At 37.6% G+C, this 24,138-nt stretch overlaps 1 protein-coding gene across 1 annotated transcript; it reads right to left on the reverse strand.

Annotated features, from left to right (window-relative positions):
- Positions 1 to 1,312: 1,312 nt before the first annotated feature.
- xirp2 (xin actin binding repeat containing 2) lies at positions 1,313 to 18,220 on the reverse strand. Its single transcript, XM_014471125.2, has 9 exons — positions 18,007 to 18,220; positions 16,065 to 16,227; positions 15,499 to 15,627; positions 14,625 to 14,711; positions 14,291 to 14,348; positions 14,100 to 14,188; positions 4,406 to 13,679; positions 2,324 to 2,454; positions 1,313 to 2,119 (listed from the first exon to the last, which is right to left on the reverse strand). The coding sequence occupies exons 2-8, from the start codon at positions 16,113 to 16,115 to the stop codon at positions 2,363 to 2,365; spliced, it is 9,780 nt and encodes a 3,259-aa protein (XP_014326611.1). The 5' UTR covers positions 16,116 to 16,227; positions 18,007 to 18,220; the 3' UTR covers positions 1,313 to 2,119; positions 2,324 to 2,362.
- Between the last annotated feature and the right edge of the window lie 5,918 nt (positions 18,221 to 24,138).

Raw genomic sequence — 24,138 nt, forward strand, 5'->3', positions numbered from 1 at the left:
ACTAGTTTGCATAAAACACACTTCAGTGGCTTTACCATCATAGCTGATGCAACACAACACATTTTGGGATTCTTTCTATATGCATATAATTTGGGGCAAAAACTATGCAAATAAATAATGATTAAACATATCACTCAACAAATCTATAAGTACAAATTACACTTATGTGACTGGATTAAACATTATGACTTGTACTTGATCTGTAAAGAGACAAAGGAAGCAATAGGATTTAAGTTTTTATTGCCCTTTGATCAACAGTATTTCAGATGAAGCAGCCTGACAGCAGGACATAATCAGAAATGTTCTTGTACAAAGGAAAGTACAGTAAACTGTTTATTCTAAAAAATACACTTTTTTCAATGTAAAATATATTCTGTTCAAAGTAGGATACAAATGTCTCTATTAACTCCTTTATATTATATACTTTCTATATTATAAATAAAACAATTTTAAGAAGATCGTATCAGTCTGCACACCAGGTGCGAAGAATAATGCTTAAAAATGTTTGGTTCAAAGGTGGACCTGCCGAAATAATACAAAAGTAGAGAAAACAGAATGAAGCTGTTCAGAGTCTGTTAGTAAAAAAAAAAAAAAAAAAAAAATAGAATAAAATTTAAAAGGACTGAGTTGAATTATATTTTATCATAACTTTGTAATGATCTAAAGGTATAGATTTGCACATGATTCAAATCAACTAGATCAGGGGATTTTAAAGTGTGTGTTGTGTCTCCTCTAGTGGTGCCATGACATGAGGAAAAAACAAATAAACAAGAAAAAACAACTGCGAGCATTTAACAAATCTCACTAGGCCTATGCCAGAGACATATGGATTTTTAGTACCTGAAGATGTGATGGGTAAAGCGAGGTTTATAGTTGATGCCATGCTAATAGCACTGTCCTTCCCTGTGCATTGGCTTTATGCACGGTTGTGGTGCCAGACTGTGCCAGATCATGTGCACAACTTTTCACTCAAAATGAACAATTTGGAGGGTGCCCTGGCAGAACAGGTTCACCTGTGCCAGCATTTATATAATCCCTCGCTGAAGGCTCATTCTCAGATAATATTGCACCAATGTTTGCATCAAATATAAAAGGGAAAGTTGCTTATTTGCTCTCTTATGGGGGACTAACTCTTCCACACTTTCAAAACCCCTGAATTAAATTATGTAATTTAATTACAATTAATGTAAGTTTATATATATATATATATATATATATATATATATATATATGTATATATATATATATATATATATATATATATATATATAGAATTGATTAAAAACAACAGAAAATTGCTATGAGCATGGGATCAAATACTGAATGGTTTATTAAACTGGACTACTGCTTATCAGGAAAAACCAACCATACACTGCAATGAACATTAAAATGACACAGATTAATTTCCATGTCTGCCCAAATGTACTGTATCAGACGTATATCCACTTTCTATACTTTTATCTGCACTTTTATCTACCTTTTCTTCACTTACAATTACACCCTGCTTTTTCTCACAATTTACAAATATATATACAGTTTCTTCTCCATTCCTGCCAGTTACCCTCATCTTTTTACATTACTTAACTGTATGACCTTCATTTAAACACTTTCCTAACTGTACCAACAGCAGTCTTCCGTTACCCTTAAGTCTTTTGTTCTCTTTTATTGATCGTACTTGACTAAACTCAGAATGTGGGAGATTACATTTCAAAGGACGCTTCTGGGAACAGCCTTTCTGTGTTGGAGTTTGGGGGACATGGGAGAGCTTTCCGGAGGGGGCCAGTGAGGTTTTGTTAGATGAATGTCTTCCTCTATTTTAAAGGTTTTCTTTGGTGGATCACCCTGAGGGGGCCAGACTACGGTTATCTTGTTGCAGTGTGGCTTGCTTTCTTTAAATGTTTTTGTCATTTCGTGTTCACCTCTGTGGGGTTTATCTATTGAATTCGCACTGTTCATGGAATATCTCCAATCTATTTGATCATCTAAGGGATTTGGCCCATTGCTTCCCACAAGAGGATTTTGTCGAAGGCTGTCTTCGTATATTCCTTTGGATTTAAGAAGTTGTTTGTAATGAGGTTGGCAGTAAAAATGTCCATGAAGAGAGACATAATTTCCCAAACTGCAAAGACAAAGAGGAAAAAAAACAATCATTTTTGTGTGTGTTTTTTTAACAATTCTGTTTTTGTAAACTAGTATTTATTCATTTTTATTTGTAGGAGACAATTACAATCCATTCCAATCAAATGTTATACATTTATATAATTTAAAGTTTAGTAAATAAGACAAAAGCAGAGAGAGAACATTGAACTAATGTCACATTTACCTTAATTTATTTCTGCAATGCTCACAGCAGAAACAGGATTTATGGTACTTTTTTTTGTCCACTATCAGAGTATCCATCGGATAAGCCCTCCTCCGACATACTGTGCAGAGCTCCGACTTCGGAACACGAATCTGCTTTCCAAATAGATCAAAATGCAAATAGTGAGGTTTTGAGCATATTCAGCTTTTCAAACACTTTACTGAAGTTGAAAATAGAAATTATATATATATATATATATATATATATATATATATATATATATATATATATATATATATATATATATATATATATTACTATTCTATATTTAGAAAGATATTTTTATTTCAAATGACATGTTATAGCAGTTATGTAAATACTGAGCATTAGCAGAATATTGTATTTTACTCACATTCATACTCAAACCACATCTCTGTAGTTGTAATATCTGAAAACTCTTTTAGATTAAAGGTACATAATGTACAATAAATCATATTTGCCAAGGTAGATATGCACCTTACGTTAATGCACTGTGGTTTTATCAAACAGACTGAAATTAGTGTTAACTAGGAATGTCAAAAATTCATCACATACAGTGGTGTGAAAATGTGCTTGCCCCCTTTCAGGTGTTTTTCCCCTCCCAATAATGAACACTGTCATCTAAAAACTGCATTTTGTGTTTACTTGTGTTGCCTTTGACTAATATTTAGATTCTTTTGATGTTCTGAGACACTTATGTGTAGAAAAACTTTCAAAGACAATCGGAAATCAGGAAGGGGAAAACACTTTTTCACACCACAGTATAATACACATAACTCATCTGAAGAGTGCAATTAAGCTTTTTTAATTTAAATATGTTAAATTATTAAAAAACAAAGCAAGGCCTTTACTCTATTGATTTCGTAGTTTTTCTGTGTTGATGCTTCTGAGCCAAACGTTTTGAACTAAACCTGGACCTAAACCTATATACTGTACGAGGAACTGGATCCCTGCAACAGCAAATAATGGTGTCTTGGTTTCACAAAGAATCCAGATTATATACAAATCTATGCGGCTAATTTGGGACCTCAGTTTAACAGTTCATATTAATTTTTTGTACCTTTTCCTCTTGTAAGTACTTTAAATATCATATTTCAGATTTTAATATTAATCAAAAAAATATTTTGTTTATCTGTGATACTGATTACTGTCTCAGTTTTAGAGATATCCAGTTAAAGCTTTCAAAAGTAATTTTGCTCCTGCTGAAGTTGTTTTTGTTTCGAGAAGTTTGTTGAACTGCTAAGGTAACAGTAGCATGTCTACTATTTATCGCAATATGATTTGTCAATATCTTAGTTTGTAACATATTACAATGCCATGTTGAAAATAGTTATAAAAAAGTTGCTCTCTTCCCTCACAATTGTATTATTTTGCTTTGAGTATCATATACATTTCAGGAATAATGTCTTAGGACACGTCATTTTATCAGTAAAGAAAAACACATGAGGATACTAAAAAAACAAAAATAAAGCAACGTTGAAAAAAGCAGAGAACAAGTTGAACAATCTTAATATTTTAGTTTCATTCATCACAAAGCAGATTTTTATCATAATTGTATCTGAATAAAACTACAATGCCAGTAATACCAACAATCCTACCAGATTGCTCCATATATTTGTAATATAACCCAACAATCCTACCAGATTGCTCCATATATTTGTAATATAACCCAACAATCCTACCAGATTGCTCCATATATTTTGCCCCAAGTAACAGCAACATGCAGCCATGCACTGAGCAACACCAATGTGTGCTGAACACACATCGGTTTCAGCCCTAAAGAAATGGCACACATGCATCAATCAATGCAGGTAATAACCCAGAATGGCTCATGAACCACATGTAAGAACTTTAATTTGCCTAATTTATTTTACTCAAGATAATTTCTAACTTAGATATTTTAAAGTTAGCATATTAGCAAATCAGTGACATTTGTTTGTCAACCCCCCTCTTAGCACTCCTACAGACTTCCATTCCATTTCAGACACTTTTCATTAAAGAGACTATGAAAACAATCTTTTAACAGCACATAGGCCATGCTGTTTCATGCCATGCACTTTTTACCCGATGAAACAGTCTTTGTCTGATGTAGCACAGCTTGTGACGATGTCTCTTCGGAAACAGTGTACCCAAGATTTTTGAAAACTGTTTCACTCTCTGTCCATGTTTTATGGAAATTCCTTAGCAGATTTTCTGTAGTGTCCTCATCGTAAGTTTCTGTTCGCCTGGCAGCTTTCTTTTTGACAGCATCGGCATAAGAAAAAGGGACTGGCTGGGATGAGACACTTTCGGAGTGCTGAGTGACAGCAGTGATTGTGCCAGTTACTTTGCTACCAAATTCATCAACATTCGAGAAACGTTCTGTGATTGTTTTGGTTTCTGAGAGGGCAGATGGTTGTGCCAATATTGTTTCTGCATCATTTTTTAGAAAAGGGAGGGGGGTGCTCTGCCTTGAGCCTCCTTTTGTCTCATGAGATCTTTCCAGCTTTGAAGAGTCTACTCTTGTTTTGCCGAGACTTGATACAAGCTCTTCCTGATCCTTTCTCTCCTCTGTAGCTGAGAAACATTGCTCACCCAGTTCAAAAACATTTCTAATTGCCTGGATGTTAAACCTTGGTATTTCCTGTTGTAGTATGTCTGCTTTTTCTTTATTATAGTCTGAGCTTTTGTTGTCATTGTGAAGGCACTGTAGAGGTGGAGTGGGCTCTTTTCTGCTATATTGCTTTTCTTCTGGGGATTCAAATTTGTTTATAAAGCTTGACAAGTCTGCCTTTAGAGGCTCATCTTTTTCTCTGTTATTGTTTTCAGCCTCACACTCCTCCATCTCAGGACCCAGCCGTTCACTGATGGTGATGGGCTCCTTGCGCACAAAGATCTTATTAAGCTCAGCTTTTTGTGCCCCTTCAAAGAACTCCCGCTTTTCTTTGACAGATGCAGATATCATGTCAGAATCATCCGAATCTTCTGCAGAATTTTGCTCCTTTTGGAGTAGTAGCACATCATTCTCAGAGCTACTTTGTGTAATGCTTGTTTTTGAGTTGGATGATTCAGTCAATGTCCCTGAAGTCTCTGTAACTTGAGCATCAGTTTTGATTTGCTGGTGAAATGTTGACGGCAGTTCCACAACCTCTGATTTTTTCTCAATAACTTGATGGGTGAGTAGTGGTGGGGGTGTGACAACCCGAGAAAGTTTTGCTGTTGTTTCTTTGAGTCGGACCAAATTTTCTGCCTTATCAAATGTCGGTGAAGGTGTGATTCTGGTGATGCGTGATGTTGGGGTGTCACACCTGCGTGGTGGAGGTGTAGGAGGGGTGGGTGGCCTGTGGAGTAGGGTGGGTGATGGAGTCACTCTCTGTGGTGAGTCTGTTTTTCGTGTGGACTCGATGGTGATAAATGTTGGAGAGGGAGGACGCATTCTGAGTGAGGGTGATGGGGCTCGAAGGTCGATTGACTTGCACAAACTCACTTCTTCTTTTCTGCTTTCATGTGAGGTGTTTTTAAGAGTTTGGTGTTCAATTTTGGCAGAACCAATACTGATTTTCGATATTCTTTGTGCCACCAAGGCAGAACTTGCTTTCTCTGCTACCGGCTCACATTCATGCTTCTCCAATGTTTCGTCTGTAAGTTCCATTAGTTTGGATTCTGCAAGTTTCTTAAGATTCAAAATAATTTTTTCATTGGTCTGAGCATCGCTTTCAGCAGCACTTTGTTCCAATTCGTGTTTCCTTTCCGGAGTTATGATCCAATTTGGCACTAAGTTTAAAAGACTTTTTACAGATTTGGAATGTGTTTTCTCTGAAATGCTTTGTGTCTCTGTGATTTGAGAGATTAACACTTGGACGTCTTGCCTCTGAGATCCCTTTGTTCTCTCTGTCGTGGATTTTACAAGTTCATTTTGTTCTGACTTGCCTGTCACCGTAATTGGGACATCCCGGTTTTCTTTTGGTTGTTCCTTTGCGCTCTGTTGAGAAACTGTCACTTCTTTCTTTTGAGATCCATTCCCTTGTGTTTGAAGTGCTTTTTGTTGCACAGACTTCTGATCATCTTTTCTGTCAGCAGTAATAACCTCTCTCTTGATTTGAACGTGCTCTTCTTTGATACTTTTCTGAACTTTGTCGACTGCAATTGTTTCCTCTTCTTGTTGAGTCATTTCAGATGTTACTCTCTTTACTTCTATGTTTGATTCAGTGACATTTTCTTTACCCTGGCCTTGCTGTGCATTCACTTTAGACTTTTTGGATTTCTTCTTCTTCTTTACTGGAGCAGGAGTTTCTGGTTGATTGGCAGTATTGCTTACAGATGTTGCAGCCACAGCAGGGGAAGTAATATCATTCTTTATCTCTTGTTTTATATCTGTGGCTTCTGCTTTCAAATCTTGTGAAACGCTCTGCTTCTCATTGTCACTGGATTTGTTCATCTCTACTGGCTTTTCTTGTTTGTTGTAGTTCTTTTTGGATTTTTGGCTTTGTTTGCCTGTTTTTCCATTTGCAATGAGAGATGTATTTTCTGTTGGAAGATCTGAGACATTTTCTTGGCTCCTGTTTGAAGACACATTTATTCTGTTTGTTTCATCTGTAGAAACATTATTACATACATGTTTTGCCTCATTATCAGATTTGTTTTGATCTTCTGATTTGTTGGAAGTAGTGTTGTACGTTTTAGTGTCTGTTTTGGCATGGTCACTTACATCAGCGATAGAGATCAATACTTTCTCAGTTTGGCCAGACTGATTAGAAGAGACTGATACAGTTTTCTGAGTAGTTGTTTGCAGGTGCTGTCTAACAGTTGAGACGGAGGAGAGCTTTTGACTGGAGACCAACTTAGTATTTTCACTTGATACAATTTGCTGTTTTGCAGACAATGTAACTGTGGAATCCATAGTGGTGTTGCCATGGTGGGACCTGGGATTGCTTTGGGTTACATCTGATACCAAAACCGTCATGGAGGAGTCTGAATGAGCACCCATTTCTGTATTTGTGCTTCCCTTCTGAGTGGTTCCTGAGATACTGTAATTTCCCTGATCCCTATTGGACAGCATTTCAAGAGCAGCACTCACAGAGTCATGTGCAAAAGTGGGAGAAGGAGAAGTTGGGGGTGTGTTTTCCTCCCTCAGTTTCCGGTATTTCTCCTCTGATTTTATCAGTGCTGTGTTAAATTTACTAGCTTTCCCTCTCATGAATGGTGGAGGGGAAGGTGGAGGAGTGAATTTCACTGGAGCAATGTAAACTTTCCTTAGTGGTAGTGGCGATTCTGCTGGTAGAGGTGGAGATGGTGGTGGAGTAAATTTCACAGGAGCAATGTTGACTTTCTTGAGCAGCTTAGGGGATTCTGGGTATGGAGGAGGGATGTCACGGGAGACCGTTTTTGAAATGTGCATGGTTGCTTCTGTTTCATTTTGGATTGCCTGCACTTCAGTTTTCACCGATGGTGCCTGTACCTGTTGCATTTTACTGAATTCAACTTTAGACTCCAACTTTGGAACTGGCTGCAAAGCAGGAACTTTCACTTTTTTGACTATCATTCTTTTTGCTGTTGATGGAGAAGCAGGAACTGCTTGCGTTGGGGTACTCTCCAGTTCTCGTTGAGGTGGAGGAGGTGGGAGGAAGTCTTGCTCACCAGTGAGTGGTGGTGGTGGGGGAGGAAGGTGGTCAGTGTCAGTATCAGCAGTTGGCGGAAGAGGACTAGGAGGAGGAGGAAGAAGAAGGTCTGTTTCTGCAACAGGTGGAGGTGGTGGTGGTAGAGGCAGATCATGCTCTGGTACTTGTGACTTTAAAGTGTAATTGTCAGTTTTTACTTTGGTTTTAGACAGTTTTCCCATCCCCTTTTGGTTTGATTTAAGATTACGAAACTCTGTTTTTACCGTTTTTATGCCATGGTTTTGAGTAATAGTTTTGTGCTCCACCACCGTTGAAGTCTTTATTCTAACTGTCTCTGACTGATTAGTAATGGAGTGATTTTCCTTAGATGTTTCAACCTGCTTTGCTGTTTTTATCTTTTGTATGTTCCTCTGGGCATCTGGATTTAGGTTTTTCACAGCAGGGCTCTGTTTGACTTTAACCCTTCTGTATACTCCATGCCTGACTTTGGGAGTTTCCCGCTGTGCTGTTTCCATAAGTGATTTGATCGTGCCTTTAACATCACCCTTTATCACTTCTTCTTTTTCCTGTTGGATTTGCTCCTGTGTCTCATATAAGGACTTGATTGACATTTTGACATCACCCTTGATATCATCTTCAAAGGCAAACTTCTGTTGGGTCTTTGGGGATAGTGGAGGCTCCATGAACATCTGAATTGTCCCTTTGACATCTCCTTGAACATCTATTTCCTGCTGACATATTTTTCTCTCACTTGAGGCATCTTGCAGACTTTGCATTGCCATATGAATATCACCTCGCACAATTTCTTCCTTTTCAACTCCCTTCACTGCTTGCTTTGCCATTTCCAGAGATTTTAGGGTAGCCTTCACATCTCCAGGAACTAAATTCTCAACAGCAAAACTTCCAACTCTGGAGGTGGATGATTTCTCAAGAGATCTTAGAGCGCCCCGGATATTTCCGGGAATAATATCTGGCTTTTCCACCTCTTTGTTGCGTCTCTGAGCCCTCTCCAGACACCGCAGTGCTTTTGGAATATTGCCTTTTACCACCTCCTCTTTTTCCACAACCACTGTCTGTTTAGCTGATTCTGACAATGAGCTCAAAGCAGCTTTTAAATCTCCTTTGACTATCTCCTCCCTCTGGATTCTTTCCAGTGAGACAGTTGGCTCTGCCATGAAAACTTTTAATGCATTGTGAACATCTCCTGGTATAACATCCTCTACTGAGCGTTCAATTTGCATTTGATGTTGGCCGAGGATAGATTTGGTGCTCTTGATGTCGCCCCCAATGATCTTCTCTTTGTTAGTTGTGTCATCCAGAGTTTCATCAGGGCCCAACTGGAGCTGTTTGAGATAATCAAGAGCTCCAGATTCAATGCATGTGGAGTAAAAATTGACATTCCCCCTTTCAGTGTCATCTATCTTTATCTTCACGGCCTGATCTGACTTTTCTGAGCTGGACAACCTTTCAAGAGCACTCTTTATGTCCCCTTTTACAACGTCTTCCTTTTCAACATTAACACCCTGGTTTTTATGTAAAAGGGAATATAATGTCATCCGTACATCTCCTTTTTCATCCTCCTGAATGAGTATGCCCTGTTTTGCTGATCCAGTCTTACTGAAGAGGTTGTTGATTGTTTCCTGAATGTCACCATGCAGTATTTCCTCCTTTTCAACATTACTTTCTTTTTCTTGGCTGAATAGTTGCTCCACTGTTGAGCTGATGTTTCCCTTCTCTTCTGAGTCTATGACAATTTGCTGCTCCCTTTCTTCCTTTCTGTTGAGAAGGTTCATCATAATAGTTTGTAGATCTCCCCTGATGATTTCCTCTCTCTGAATCTCTGGAGTCTGCTTATTCATTAGATGGTATTTTGCCATTCTTACATCACCAATCTCGTCAGCCTCTATTAGTATTCCCGTTGAATTCACCATTTTCTGACTGTAAAGTTCCTCAAGAGTTCCCTTGATGCTTTTCCCCAATATTTCAGTCTTTTCTACCTTAGCCTCACTGAAGCCATCAAACGGTGTTGTTTCAAAGAGCCATGTTGTTGTTTTTACATCTGCTTTGGGAATTTCCTCCTGAGCGACAGATATGTTCTCACCCTCATCTACTTCTTTAATGTGATCGAGAGGATTTTTCTCAAAAAGCCAGACTGAATGTTTAACATCTCCCTTTGCAACCTCCTCCTTTTTAACAGTTTCAATTAGATTTTCAGAGCTCATGCTTCTTATTTTGTCAATGGACTGAGTTTCAAACCTCCACTTTGCAGACCTGACATCACCTCTCTGTATTTCACTCACATTAACAGTTCTAACAGATCCCTCTGAGAAGGTGTCAGTTTCAAAACGCTGTTTATTCACTCTCACGTTGCCTCCTTGAATGTCTTCCACAGTTTTTATAAAAGGCTTACTGTCTTCAGCAATCCTGTCAAGAGGCTGGGTCTCAAATTTCCATTTGGCAGATGTTACATCTCCTTTTTGTACATCCTCTTGTGTTACAGATTTAATGATATAGACCTCATCTGTGTCTTTAATTGCATCAAGAGGTTTTGTTTCAAACAACCACCGGGTCCCGACAACATCTCCCTTTTTCACCTCCTCACTTGTAACAGTGGTGACCTCATGGTAGTGACCCTCTTTGTCCTGTATGGCATATAGGGGCTGTGTTTCAAACATCATTGTGTAATTTCTCACATCACCTTTCTCTTCCTCATCGCAAATAATTTTGGATGTTTTTATGCTTTCTGTTTCAGAGGAAACCTCTTGGATTTTATCTAGGGAATAGGTCTCAAAAATAAACCGACCCTTGTTGACATCACCCCGTTGCACATCGCTGACTGTGTGACTGTTCATATATTCCTCTTTGCTGTCATGTATTTGGTCAATGGACTGGTTTTCAAAGAGCCATTTGCAGTTCACAACATTTCCTCTTTGTATGTCCTCGGTCTGAACTCTCTTGAGCTTTCGCATTACTTCATCAGAGGAAGATGTCATGATGTCTACTGTTTGGTTTTCGAAAATATATTTTTTTCTTGAGACATCTCCAGATGCAATGTCTATCTCTGTGACATGTTTATAAGATCCTATCTCCTCCCCAGTGAGGTTCTCCAGGTTTTCTGTCTCAAAAAGAAAGCAAGCCATTTTTACATATTTTCCTTTAATGTCTTCTTGGTTTAAACTGCGTGTCTTCAATACTGTTTCAGTTTTGTCATGAATCGAATCAAGTGTTTGTGTCTCAAACAGCCATGTGCAGGTTTTGACATCTCCCTTGCGTATTTCTTCTGATTCATCCTCTCCTTTTAGTTCCACTCTTTCATACAAGATGTCCATTGGCTTTGTTTCAAACAACCACTTGCATGTTTTCACATCCCCCTTCACAATATCCAGAGCTTTATTTGTCTCCACAGTTTCTTCATCTTCAAGATTGCTGAAGTACTTGATTGCATCAAGAGGCTGTGTTTCAAATAGCCACTTTGCAGTCTTCACATCGCCAGATTCAACTTCCTGTTTAGATATTCCTTTAATAATTTGATATTTTTCAACACCGTCATCAAACTGATCAATGGGGCGTGTTTCAAACATCCACTTGTAGGTTGTTACGTCTCCTTTAACTACCTCCTCACGGCGCACTGTTTTCACCTCATGAAAGTGGCCTAAACTGTCTTGCATGGCATACAATGCTGATGACTCAAATAAGTTCTTATTTGATTTTACAGAGCCAGATGTCACACCCTCTATTGCAATCATTTGCAATTCCTTACTTGTGTTAAACTCTGTGCTCTCAAAAATGTGCTTGTAGTTTGACACATCCACTTTATCAATTTCTTCGAGGTCAATTGTTCGAATTACTTCTCTCTTTTCCTCTCTAATTTCCTCCAGTGGTTGACTTTCAAATAACCATTTCTGATGTCTTACATCGCCCTTCTCCTCATTAAGTGGTATGGTCTTTTTCAGTTTGCCTACCTCGGCCAACTCCTTCAAGTCTTCACTTGGAATCGTTTCAAAATATTCTCTGGCTGATCTCACATTACCAGCAATAATTTCTTCTTTTGTCAAGGAATAAGTATTTGAATCATCATTTAATGTATCCATTGGCCGCGTCTCAAAGACCCAACAGTTCCTACGAACATCTGCCCTGCAGCTTGATCCATCCTCTTGCGTGAGATCATCCTCAACATTTACAGTACGAATGACTTCTTTTTTCTCTTCTCTTATTTGTTCTAGAGGCTGACTCTCAAACCGCCACTTCTGGTGTCTCACATCCCCTTTCATTTCTTCATCTACTATTGCCTTTTTAAGTTTTCCAACCTCAGGGCAGTTCTTCCTGGCTACTTGTGGACTGGTTTCAAAAAAATCCCTTGCAGATCTAACATTTCCTCCTATAATCTCTTCAATCGACTCAGATGTCATGGCCATTGGAGAGTCTTTTGGTTGTGTTTCAAAGACTAACCGGTGCTTGCGCACATCAGCTCCAATAATATCTTTCTTCTCTGTTTGCAAACTTTGCCACTCATGGAGAGAATTTAATGTTTTTATCTCAAACAACCATCTGCCCCAATCTCCCTTGCTGCTATCCTCCATAGACAGACTGCACACAAGTTTTAAAGGAGCAAATTCTTTATTTGTCAGATCCAGAGGTTGGGTATCAAAAAGCCAGCGTGAAGCAAGAGAGTTCTCCAGTTCAGTTTCTATTTTGCGCACAGACGTTATCTCCAGCATTTGGCTTGATTGTCCTATGATAACACATTTAAACTGAGTGTCAAACGTGCTTGTTATGACTTTAACTTCTCCACTGATTTCTTCCAACACTGAACGTAAGCTCAGGAGGTGGCTCTCATCAATAGTCTCTGTGTGCCCCAAGCCTTCTGTTAACTTACTATCAATCATGTAAATAGAAGCATTTCCATCATCTTCAGTAAACACAATTTCCTTTGTCAAATCCTCCTCCTTGTGCATTTTGTTTAGAGTGTCCATATTTTGAGTTTCAAACAACCATGCTGCGGCACGAACATCCCCTTTGTCAAATTTGTTAAATTTGTTTTTATATTCCGTTGAATTGATGTTCAGTGAGCCCAGCTCATCTATTGGCTTGGTCTCGAACATCCATGCCGTACGTCTCACATCTTTACCCACAATTATTTCCTGTTGAGTAATTTTCTTGTTGTCTTCTTCCTCATCGGGAGTTTCATCTTTAATAGCATCCAATGGTTTATTTTCAAACATCCAGCGCATGGCTTGCACCTCCCCAGGGAGAACCTCTTCCCACTCCTCATACTCCTCATCATAGACATCATCGGGACTACCATCATCATCATCCTCATATGTGTACACTTGGCTCTCTACCTGGTTGTTCTCTGTTTCACTGTATTCACTGTAGTACTCTTTTTCAATATTCTTACGAACCTCAGGATGAATGTGCTTGTATAGACGTTTCAGCTCAGACATACCCTTCTGCTTGAAAAAAGCTTCTCGATTGAGTTGTTGTTTGTTTACTGGCTCCAGAGGCTCATGTGAGGGATGGCTCACTGGAATATTTTCACTGTCTGATGGCATTTGTAATAAGTGTGGAGGAGGAGGAGGAAGATATTCAGAATCCTCAGCTGGAGGGGGTGGAAAGTCCTCATAATCCATCACTGTAGCTGGGGTTGACTCTGTAGCAAATTCCTTACACACTTCACTAGTCAGCTTGTTGCTCTGATTCACGTTTGAAGACCACTTTGATCGATTGATGTCACGTCCAATCTTTGTTGGGAATAAAAATGATAATTTTTTAGTAAATTAGCTATTAAAAAACATGAGTATATATTTGAACACATTGAAGTCTCAAAATCTGGTTGTTGATGGGGTCTATACAGAATGGTAATCCATCCATAGTTAAATAAACTTCTAAATTGCTTTCTTCTCATTCACTTCCAAACGACAAAGAAATAAATTGCTGATATAACGCAAAACAAATCTGTCAAGGTTTTGAGTGAGCAGCACAGGTGTTGAAGTCCAGTGACACAATTTACCTCACCTACGTATTATGAATTTGCACAGGTGTATAGCTTCTGCAGAGAGTGTGTTCTACTGTGCAATTGTTTAAGAGAGTTAAAAGAACTAATCTTTACATTTTGAGAGTGATCTCAGAAAAAGATATGCTTGTATTTCAAAAGTTATTACCTTAATTGGTTTTTGTGCAGCAGCCTCTTCTATTGTTCTTTCAAAGTGATCTCTCAGCTCTTTGGTTGTGAACCTGGGAAACTCTTCGTCTAATTGTTAGCACAGGAGTTACAACAGAGAGGAGATTTATATTAGCAAAGCAGAGATAGGCAACACAGAATGACGATTAACAGAGTTTCATGAGCTCCTACCTGTATCATTCTGATGGTTTTCATAACTGGATGCCAGGTTGCTGTCATTGTAGGTCACCTGTGTGTGTTTTAAATAAAAAATTATGAGAGGGAATTCGTGTAACTGACACATACATAATTATAATTACTCGTCTTGCAGTTATGTATGTGATGATTATGTATTATTTTATCTAATGAGTAGTGAGTAGCTACTGGGATAAATTGTAATACATTTCATCCTTGATTTTAGTCCTATTGCAGTCCTATTGCACAGATTCTGCTGAAAGCTGAGAAATAGGCAAAGATCTTCTTGTATTTCTTTTAGAATCATAATGACAGAAATTGTTATGCATACCATAGTTTCTTGGAAATTTAGCTGCTGACTGCCTGGGACGACCGACCTGCTGCCACTTGACACTGTAACCTCAGAGGTTGACATCTCCTGTTAGGGCAAAAGAGGCATTTGTCAAAGATGGTAGATGACATACAACCTCATAACACAAATTTCTTAGTGCCTCATATCACAACCAACTCTTTTTATGGCCAATAATCAGACTCAACTCCAATTTACTAAGTCTGTTAAAGCATAATAGTACACAAGTAAACACCATCAACCCCTTACGGTTCTTGAGCGCTGAAAAAAAATAATCACAGGAGTAAAGATAATAAAGCCAAGTTCTTCTTTCACACTGTGCAAAATAACCAATGAATATTTCATTTATATTCCTTATTTAATGATCTGTCTACATAAATGGACTACAGCATTTACAAACATACCTGCCTAGAGGCTTTAATAAAAGCTGATAAAATATCAAGCAATGCAAGCAACAAGGGTCCATATGTTCAATTGCAGGGAAAGCAACATGGTGCCATGCAAATGTATTTATAACCTGATCTTTTATGAAATTGTTCACATTAAAACCTCAACCTTCAATATATTTAATTAGGATTTTTTGTAAAAGACCAGCACAATTAGTACATTTTTGCTTGGTTGATTCATGTCAAAATCTTAAAACATCCAAACTAGATTAGTAATCTTGTAATCTGATAAACTCACACAGAGTTGAGTTTATCAGTTTGTACTTGCAGAACTCCCATTCGAATGATTAGAATGTCAAGCGTCATGATGCAGCAGCAACCAGTTCAGGTCGTTACAAAGCATCGTCATGATTTGCACACTCATCTCCCCCAAGCACTTTGCATCAACCTAATGGAGCTGATCTGTGTACCTGCTCAGTTTTGTGATGAAAATGAAACTGAGTTACACTGTGTGATGTTGAAGCTTCCTGGGTATGAATTTGTTTCCTTATGCTTGTAAGTCCCCCAGGCAGGGAACAGACCTCTGACTCCTCCATGACCTAATGAAGCAGGAAACATTGTTAGCTGCTTCCACTTCTGGAATTAAACAGCTGCTCAGTATGGCTTTTCATATTGGGATGCATACACCTGTCAGGGGTTGTGACAGCTCATGTAGTTTGTGCAGTGTTTTCCAAATTTCCCAACAGTTGCTTAAATCTAGTAAGTGATTTTATGTTTTGCATGAATGCAAAAACTGACCCATGGTCACAGGAAAGAATTGTCAACTTTATCAAGACTTTATCACAACAGAAACAACAATTTACCTCAATTACCTCCATTGTTGTTTCCATGATCCATGATCATTTTTGCAATGATCATGGATATCACTCTCTAATATCATATACTAAGGAAGAATACATTTTCTTTTCACTGCAACTTGCAGGGAAACTATGAAAGCAGCTATCTGGATACATAGTCCATGCACATGCTGGAATACCCCGCTGGTGATGGTGTTGTCTGCTCGCTTGGAGACAGCTGCCTGGGACATAGCCTCACAGTTGGCCTGTGGGATGACGACTGAGTTCGCAGAGTGAATCCCGATTCCTCTGGTTTTAAACTTTTAGGATGTCCAGCCCTGGTTGAACCTGCACTGCCAGCAGCTGAGGCATACAAAGGCAACAGTTGGAGAACACTTTTACCATCTGTGGGTTTTTTTATCCAATAATTTGAAACCAAATAACATGATAGTGCTATTATAAATATATTTAGATAAAATTGGGTAAGTAATATATTTTTGTTAAAATCTGATAGATTGTGTCTTGAGTGCCACTCATAAAGTGCTGCTGCAGAGCAGGTAGTGCAAATTCAGTGATGCTCCTCTGGTCCAGGACTTAAATAATTTGCACAGCTATCTTCTGGCATCCAGCTGCTCACAGGATGTGCAAGATTTAGTAAAAAGGTGGTAAGCAACTATCAAATGTTGGAAACGTTAATGTGATTTGTGGGGATTTAACATTATACCTCATTTAAATTTGCTCTCAAATGATATGAATGTACTATTTAATGTATCTCGGCACTCATTATCCTCTTAGATTAATGAGTACTTCTGTAGTTTCATAACCCTGTGAAATTGTGGCTCATATCATTTAGAGTTTTAAGAGGGTCAAGATTCACATTAAGGTTACTGTATTTCAAACTGTTGCATAATGAACCCCTGCTTGTAAATCATGTTTCTGGTATAATTGGAATAAGCGTATATGACAAGAGAATAACCTAAATGGTTTTATGATGATAAATGTCACTTCCCTTGTTTTTTGTTAGCTTCTCTTGTGCTTTTATTTCTAATTGATAATAAAAAGTTTATGTGTAACTGCTAAACCTCAAAGACTGTCCGGAGCTTGGAATGTTACCTTGTTTGTCTCTCAGTTCTTGTTCATTTAAAATGTGCTCAAAACAATAAGAGAATAAACTCTAAACTCAGTTTTACCTAAACAGCCTCGGCCTTTTTGATGGCACAACAGTGAATAAATCAAACATTCTATACTTATTAAATTATGGAAAATAAACCTGAAACAACTAATATGTGCTTAGTTTATTTATTTTGCTAAAAATAAGTGAAACATATAATATATATATTTTTTTATGTTTTTGATTTATAAATTACTTTATATTTTGAAAAAGAAAAAAAGATTGAATAAGTGTTGTGCCAGCAAAATGAAATGTAATCACTTTTTATGCTGGTAGGCTATTTTAAATGTTTCAGTACAACTTATAAAAGATCAACAAATTTGGTCAAAAAAATTCAGTCTAGTGAAATGATTTTGATACCAACCAAAAAAATTCAAATCTGCCTTCAGGTCCAGCCTATTACATGGCAGACTAGGTTGGGACAAGAGCTCAAATATCAAGAAAGTGAAGTTATCTTGGCGCCATGTACATGCAAAAATAAATCCAGCCTATTTTAGACTTAACCATCATGGGTCATGTTTCTCAGTGAAATACAGTGGAAAGCTGGGAGGTCAAAGTTCCCCTTTCCAAAAGTATGAAAAAACTTGCACTCATGACCTTGCATTTAAGAATGCATTTTCAGTTTCTCTTCAAAACTCCTTGTTTCATTACCTGGCTCTGAGGTTGTAAACTATCTAACAGCCAGAAGATCTGGCCTTCCTACAAACGAACAAACAAACCGCTAAGCTACTGGAATAACTTCATAGAATTTTTTTTCTAATCTGTTCTTAGGCTAAAGGTAATTTTAACTTCTTATTTTATTCACAGTTTGGTTTATATTTTGCTCTCAAATTCTGTACTATGGGAGGATGTTTGCTCAGCACCAGTGATTCAGTAATAGCCTTTAGCTATTTTGTTACATCTGACAACATTAAGGCAAACAAAGTAAACTTGAAAGCTAGAAACAGGCAAAATAGTTAAACAGCACCTACCAGGAAAGGATGGTGTTGAATTATAAAATATCTGATCTCAGTAAATAGAATCCCACAATAAGGCCACTGCACCCCTGCCTGCAGGGTCTTTCCAAGCAAAAAGAAAAATCCGGGTCAGTGATGGAGACCAGCTCCAAGGCAATGTGTTCATCTCTGTCCAACAAGCAGACAGTGACAGCTGATTTTATTTTAGACCCTCCGCCCCCTTGCAGAAGATGGTCCCGCGGTGTTTTTTCCCCCGCTTTTTTAAGGTTCTAAGGCTCCATGCCTCCTGCGCCGAGTCCCAAGAAAACCCATACAGAAATACATACTGTGACTTATTTGCAGGCCCTTGTATACAGCTAAATCAGGTCACAGAGGTTTCATCATCATGTCTATCACCAGAGTAGATTCCATAGTTCAACAGCTGCTACCGTCTATCATCATACAACAAAATATGCACATAGAAACCCACAACAAGATACTCTGAGAATTTAATCAGCATTCACTTTTTCTGAGACCAAAGCAGAAGAAAGTGGGCATCAAGCAGATATAAATTCCTCACAACAAAAAATGGTGTTTATATGTGCGAGTCTGATTTGGGATCAGTGATGTAATGCTACATGCGGAGGAGTACAGAGTTTCTGGGGCTGTAAATACAAGCGACACCTCTAAGTGTGGAGGAGCTGGCCGGCTCGTCTTGTTTAGCAAAGCTGCAAACTGTGGCGCCAGCCTGGCTGTGGTATCTCATGGAAGCTAGCTCAGTGTGTCTGCCAGGCATCGGCTCGTCCACTGCATGTATAACTCACACCTGTATTTCTACAGACCACCTGCTTGGCGAAGAGTTTTCATGTTTTCTTTTTTCCTTTCATCCAATCTTATTTATTTTCCTTAAAACTAACTTTGCTTAAATATTTGCATGCATCTAGCATGTAACTGGCTCAACAGTTTTGTTTATCCTCTATTTTATCTATTAAAAAAACAACATTCAAATTTGATTATTTGTTTTAAAGCAATGTGATGTAAAATCTAAGATTTAGCCTTTTTAAGAAAAAATAATGAACTTTTTAATCCTTCGTGAAGAACTTCACATGAGGTGGAAAACCAACACCCCAAACACAATATGCTTGCCAGTTAGAATGGTAGAAGAAGCTGGTAGGAGTTGAAGGGGAACATAAACGAAAGTTTAGGGAAATTCTTGAACAAATCCTACAAAAGACGTAAGACTGGGGTGGAGATTCATCTTCCAGCAGTACAATGACCCCCAACATACAGCCAGAACAATGATGGAATGGCGTAGATTGAGGCATATTCACGTGTTAGGATGAGCACAGTCAGTCCAACCCTAAATATATTTGAGACTCTTCTCCAGCAAGACTTCAACGTTGATGTTCACACATGCTCTCCAGCCAACCAACTACACTTGACCCATTTTGCAAAGAAAAATGTGCAGAATTCTCAGTCTTTGGATGTGAAAAGTTGATAGAGACAAAAGACTCCCAGAACAATAAAATAGGAATATTAATACTTCTGCAAGGCACTGTATGGTGTAAAGTATCCAAATTATTTTCAGAAATACTTTTTATAGTAAATTAGATTTTTGTTTAGATACACTGGTCATTCAAGCAATGAAGATGAAAAAGTATGTAAAGGCAATAAACTCAGATTTACATAACCAAATAACGGCCAGCAATGGCAATAACAGTTGATTTCATTTGGCTACAATTCAATGTTATGTGTTTGTCCTTTGATTGCAATCAAATTTTAATTACAGCATGTGAGCTATAATTCTCAACTGTTTGTGCATTTCCTTATTTATGCAATTAGCCTTCATGCTGTCCACCAAGCAAACAAGCAAACAACAAAGTACACATGTTTCATGCACAATAGTAATGCACTAGAAACACAAAAACACATTACATCATGAGTTCTTAACCAAATCAGGCTCTGCTCACATTAATACAGAAATTTTACAAAACACACCTGGTTATAAATTTTATAATGAAATGAAAACAAAATATCCAGAACAGTGTAGGTGGGACCATAGATAGAGAGATAGATAGATAGATAGATAGATAGATAGATAGATAGATAGATAGATAGATAGATAGATAGATAGATAGATAGATAGATAGATAGATAGATAGATAGATAGATAGATAGATAGATAGATAGATAGATAGATAGATAGATAGATAGATAGATAGATAGATAGATAGATAGATAGATAGATAGATAGATAGATAGATAGATAGATAGATAGATAGATAGATAGATAGATAGAAAGAAAGAAACTGAAGCTGGTCATTAATTCCCCCTCTGCTTCCTCCACAGAAATAGCATTTTACTGACCAACCCAAGTGTTTAGGAAAGAGTTAAAGAGTGAATTTGTAAATATTTGTGCCCCTTTAAGTACTCAGCCCACTGGTGCTTGCTGTAAATATCTTTGAGCTCTTTATCTCAAGGGCTGAATAAATAAGATAAATCCCCAAAGCAGAAGGTAGATCTTTCTAAACCCCTTATTTTTCCTACAAAATAAAGAAAATGCATCATTCAATAATGCTTCAAGACATGTCACTGTAAAGAGAATAATGACAAACAACAAATACTGCTATTATGATGGAGAGATGAAATGAAGATAATAAATAACTGATAGCATAGCCTAAGAATACAATTTGAAGTGAAGCGTCTTCTGTATCCACATATATGCTCTGTTTTCCATATTCATAAATTTGATAACATAGCTGGCCAACATTTGACTGCTTGTAAATTCAGAAGGAGTGTTTCCAGCGGTTTTCATTTCGACCCCTCTGTCTGGTAGAGACTTTGGTGTTGCTCACATCAGTGAGCACTGCATGAGGACCAAAGGCAGATAGAGCCATGGGGTGCATGACAATGAGCTACCAGATGCCACTAGAAGTGAGCCTGTAAATCACAAGAATTCACACAGAAAGAAAAGCTTTTTATTGTGACGCAGATGAGTTTTTCTTTCTTCTTTCTGCTCTTTTTTTTTCAGTTTTAGCTGGATTTGCATTTAGGAAGAATTGCTTCCCCCAGAACCATGTTGTTAGAGCTTATTATCTTCTGAACAAAAAGTGAACAATTTTTATCCCTTACAATTTATTTGGAGTGAGGGACTCCTTTTCACTAATGCATTTTCATTTGTGCTTTCGATTACCTCAAGTGGAGGTATGTAGGGCATGTTTATGTATGAGACAAGATTAAAGATGTAGACCTTCATTAAAGACCAGCAAGCTTAAGTTATGATGTCAGATATGAGAGGCCAGTGATAGGCTGAATTTAATAGTTGACATACACTCCAAAGCGCCTGAACAATTATGGCTTCATGCAGAGTTACAGCAGTTTTGCAAATCGTCTTGTAGTCAGAGCTCCACGTGTGCTGATCTGTGCTGTACAAAGGGTAAAGCACTGTATCTTTTGACTACAAACCACCCACCAGCATTGACAGCAGACACCAAAGCGGAAAAATAAATAGGTAAGTCTGGAAATAGGCTGTGAAAATGAAAAAAATAAATTTAATGAAACAAGTGCAGTAAGATGGTGTGAAAAAAGTGAGACACATTTCACTGATTGCTACAGATAATGTGGCTAGACATGAACAAATTCAAAGGGGAGCTCTTTGCCCATCATCAACAGGTCATTATCTTTAACAAGCTCTGCTGTTCTCCTGAATTTATAGTAGGTTCTCTGCACACAATTGTCTCTGTTTCCAAATTTAGATTCTACAAGGAGAACACGTGAACAAAAAATAATGCATTTACTTCTGAAGCTAAAAGCTGTTTTAGCTCCACAGTGTGGCCGTTTCCAATTAAAACCCAATAAAATACCCTGAGGTTAGTAGTTGATGACAAAATGTGAAAATTTCTGAGGGGTATGAGAAATTTTGTGAGACTCCATAAATGCAATTAATCACCTTTTCAATCAATTTTCCCTCTATGCAATCTGTTGGAGCACTGGTGAGGCAGTACAATCATTTGTATGACTGTAGAAATAATTGTGATGACAATGCTCACAATGCTGACATGCAGAGGATAATGTTTGCACTCTTTCCCAGCTTAGCTATGCAGGTCAGTGTGCCAACACTTGCTTAAACGCATATACTGTGGCAGAGATTGCTGAGAATACCTTAAAGTATTTAACTGTCTATCATAAGGGGGTGAACAAGCAGTAGAGATGGATGAATGAAAATGTTTTCTGTGCTGATATTGAAGCTAATGCCACAAATTAGTGGATAAAAGGGGATGAATAAAGTTACTGCTGTGCAGACAAAAAGAAAGGTAAAGACCTTACAGAAATAACAAGAGTGTTTACTTTAAAACACAATGGTTTTTAATCTGAATTTCTCTATCTTTAATATTTTCAAAAGTTAAATTTTATATTCTGTTTGAAACCAAGGTACTGATGTAATGAATCATTTAACACTTGCAAAATATTAATAAATGATGGGTGAAGTTTACTGTTTTGTCTGATATGTGTCTTCTGTTTAATAATCAGTTATTTGTCAACTTTAAAAATGGAGCATCCCTGAAAATGTTATGATGTGAAACTCGATTCATTCAAATATCTTAAAAACATTGATTACCATCTCCATTATGAGAGGATCGTCATAACTAAACACAGGCAGTTATTTTTCAGGGCGTCACTATTGATAATACACAGCTCAGATACTAATCGCCACTACTGGGTTAAGAAATATTCCTCTGTTGGTTTTGGTTGTTTGCAGATCAAATGAGACCTTGAACATGATCCCCCTGCTGCTTATTTATAAAATGATGTGGTCTGAAGCAGCAGCAGTGCCATAAACCTAACACAAAATCTCAGGTTCTAAATCAAAATATTACATTCTCAAATTTTGTTTTTGTTAGCGAAACGAGAAAAAAAAGAACAAGAACAAGAAAGCCATGATCCTCGGGAGGCCTCATTTACAGATGAAAACAAGTGTTTCTAAAATGTATTCAGTGTAGCTAATACAAAGCTAAAACTGTGACTACTGATTCTCCTTATGCTGAATATTATAGGTGTTATACTTCCTGCATAAATACAAAATATCTCTGCTAAGATTTAAGTCAACATGCCTTGTTTCTAGCATTGCAGGACTGCTGCTGCTGTGCTGCTTAGATGTTCATTTCAGACCTAGAGCAGTTTCCAGTATTCAGAAGGCAGTTTAAGCTAACCAGACTCTATGTTTGTCCCTGATATATTTAGTTTGGTGTTGGGTCTCTGACTGGTGGAGAAAGGTACTTTCCAAGAGGATCAGTAAATTATTGAAAATAAACCAGTCAACAAAGTTTGAAGTATCAAGATTAGGTAGGGTGCTGGGAAAGATCAATAATTTACACAAGAGTGTATTTGCACATTTCATTCAAGAGACATTCATCATTTCTTTAAAAGAAAAAAACAAGTGCATCACCAAGGTGATACATCATACACCCCCCCCCCCACCCTTCATGCACACTCAAAAACACCCCTCCACTTAAGTCAGTTGCTGACCTTTTTACACTGCATCCTGTCCCTACACAGAAAACCTGAACTACTTAAACCAAGAAATCATTCAAAACTCACAGCAAGACACATCAAAGATTTTACTGAAGCCCAAACAACTCTCCAGATACAAGTATGATGTTTCAAATGGCATCTGTATGAGGCAAACTGAGAGACTCCACAATACCCATCCATGGGTTTGAGAAATATATCGATAACGCATATAGCTGAAATTCATGAGTATCATCTGCATTTTCAAAGTAGGTCAGAGGGCATAATTAAAACAACAGGATAACGTTTCAGAAGTGAAGCAGTTATTAACATAGCTTCAAAGAATGAATCTTTTTGCTTCTTCATTTTGTGTAAATCTAGAGCTTTTGGTCAGAGAGACTGAAGCTAATAATTATAGTGCAAAAAAAGCAAAGACCAAAGCAGATTTCTGCTGTCGTAAAACAATTCCAGTTTGAAAGATGTTGCAGAACAATGAAAAAAGTGCAGCAACATGTTTTTGCTCTTTAAAAATCTGATCACCCTTTGTTGTGTGAAAAATCTATAGTCTCAGTTAAATTATGTTATGCTTTTATGAAAGTAATAAGAGAGACATGTTATTGCGTAAGTGTAGTCAGACACCTTTCACCTTTGAGTTAGTTC

This window comes from Xiphophorus maculatus, chromosome 7 (genome assembly GCF_002775205.1).
Source record: "Xiphophorus maculatus strain JP 163 A chromosome 7, X_maculatus-5.0-male, whole genome shotgun sequence".
Lineage (NCBI taxonomy): Eukaryota > Metazoa > Chordata > Actinopteri > Cyprinodontiformes > Poeciliidae > Xiphophorus > Xiphophorus maculatus.

Bases quoted from the DNA above. Each gene is read 5' to 3' on its own strand.
- xirp2 (XM_014471125.2), bottom strand. From the start codon at position 16,115: ATGTCCCAGGCAGCTGTCTCCAAGCGAGCAGACAACACCATCACCAGC. The intron at 14,712-15,498 runs GTACACAGATCA...TTGCCCTAACAG, and splicing joins TTCATCACAAAACTGAGCAG to GAGATGTCAACCTCTGAGGT. The intron at 13,680-14,099 runs GTAATAACTTTT...TTCCCAACAAAG, and splicing joins CTGCACAAAAACCAATTAAG to ATTGGACGTGACATCAATCG.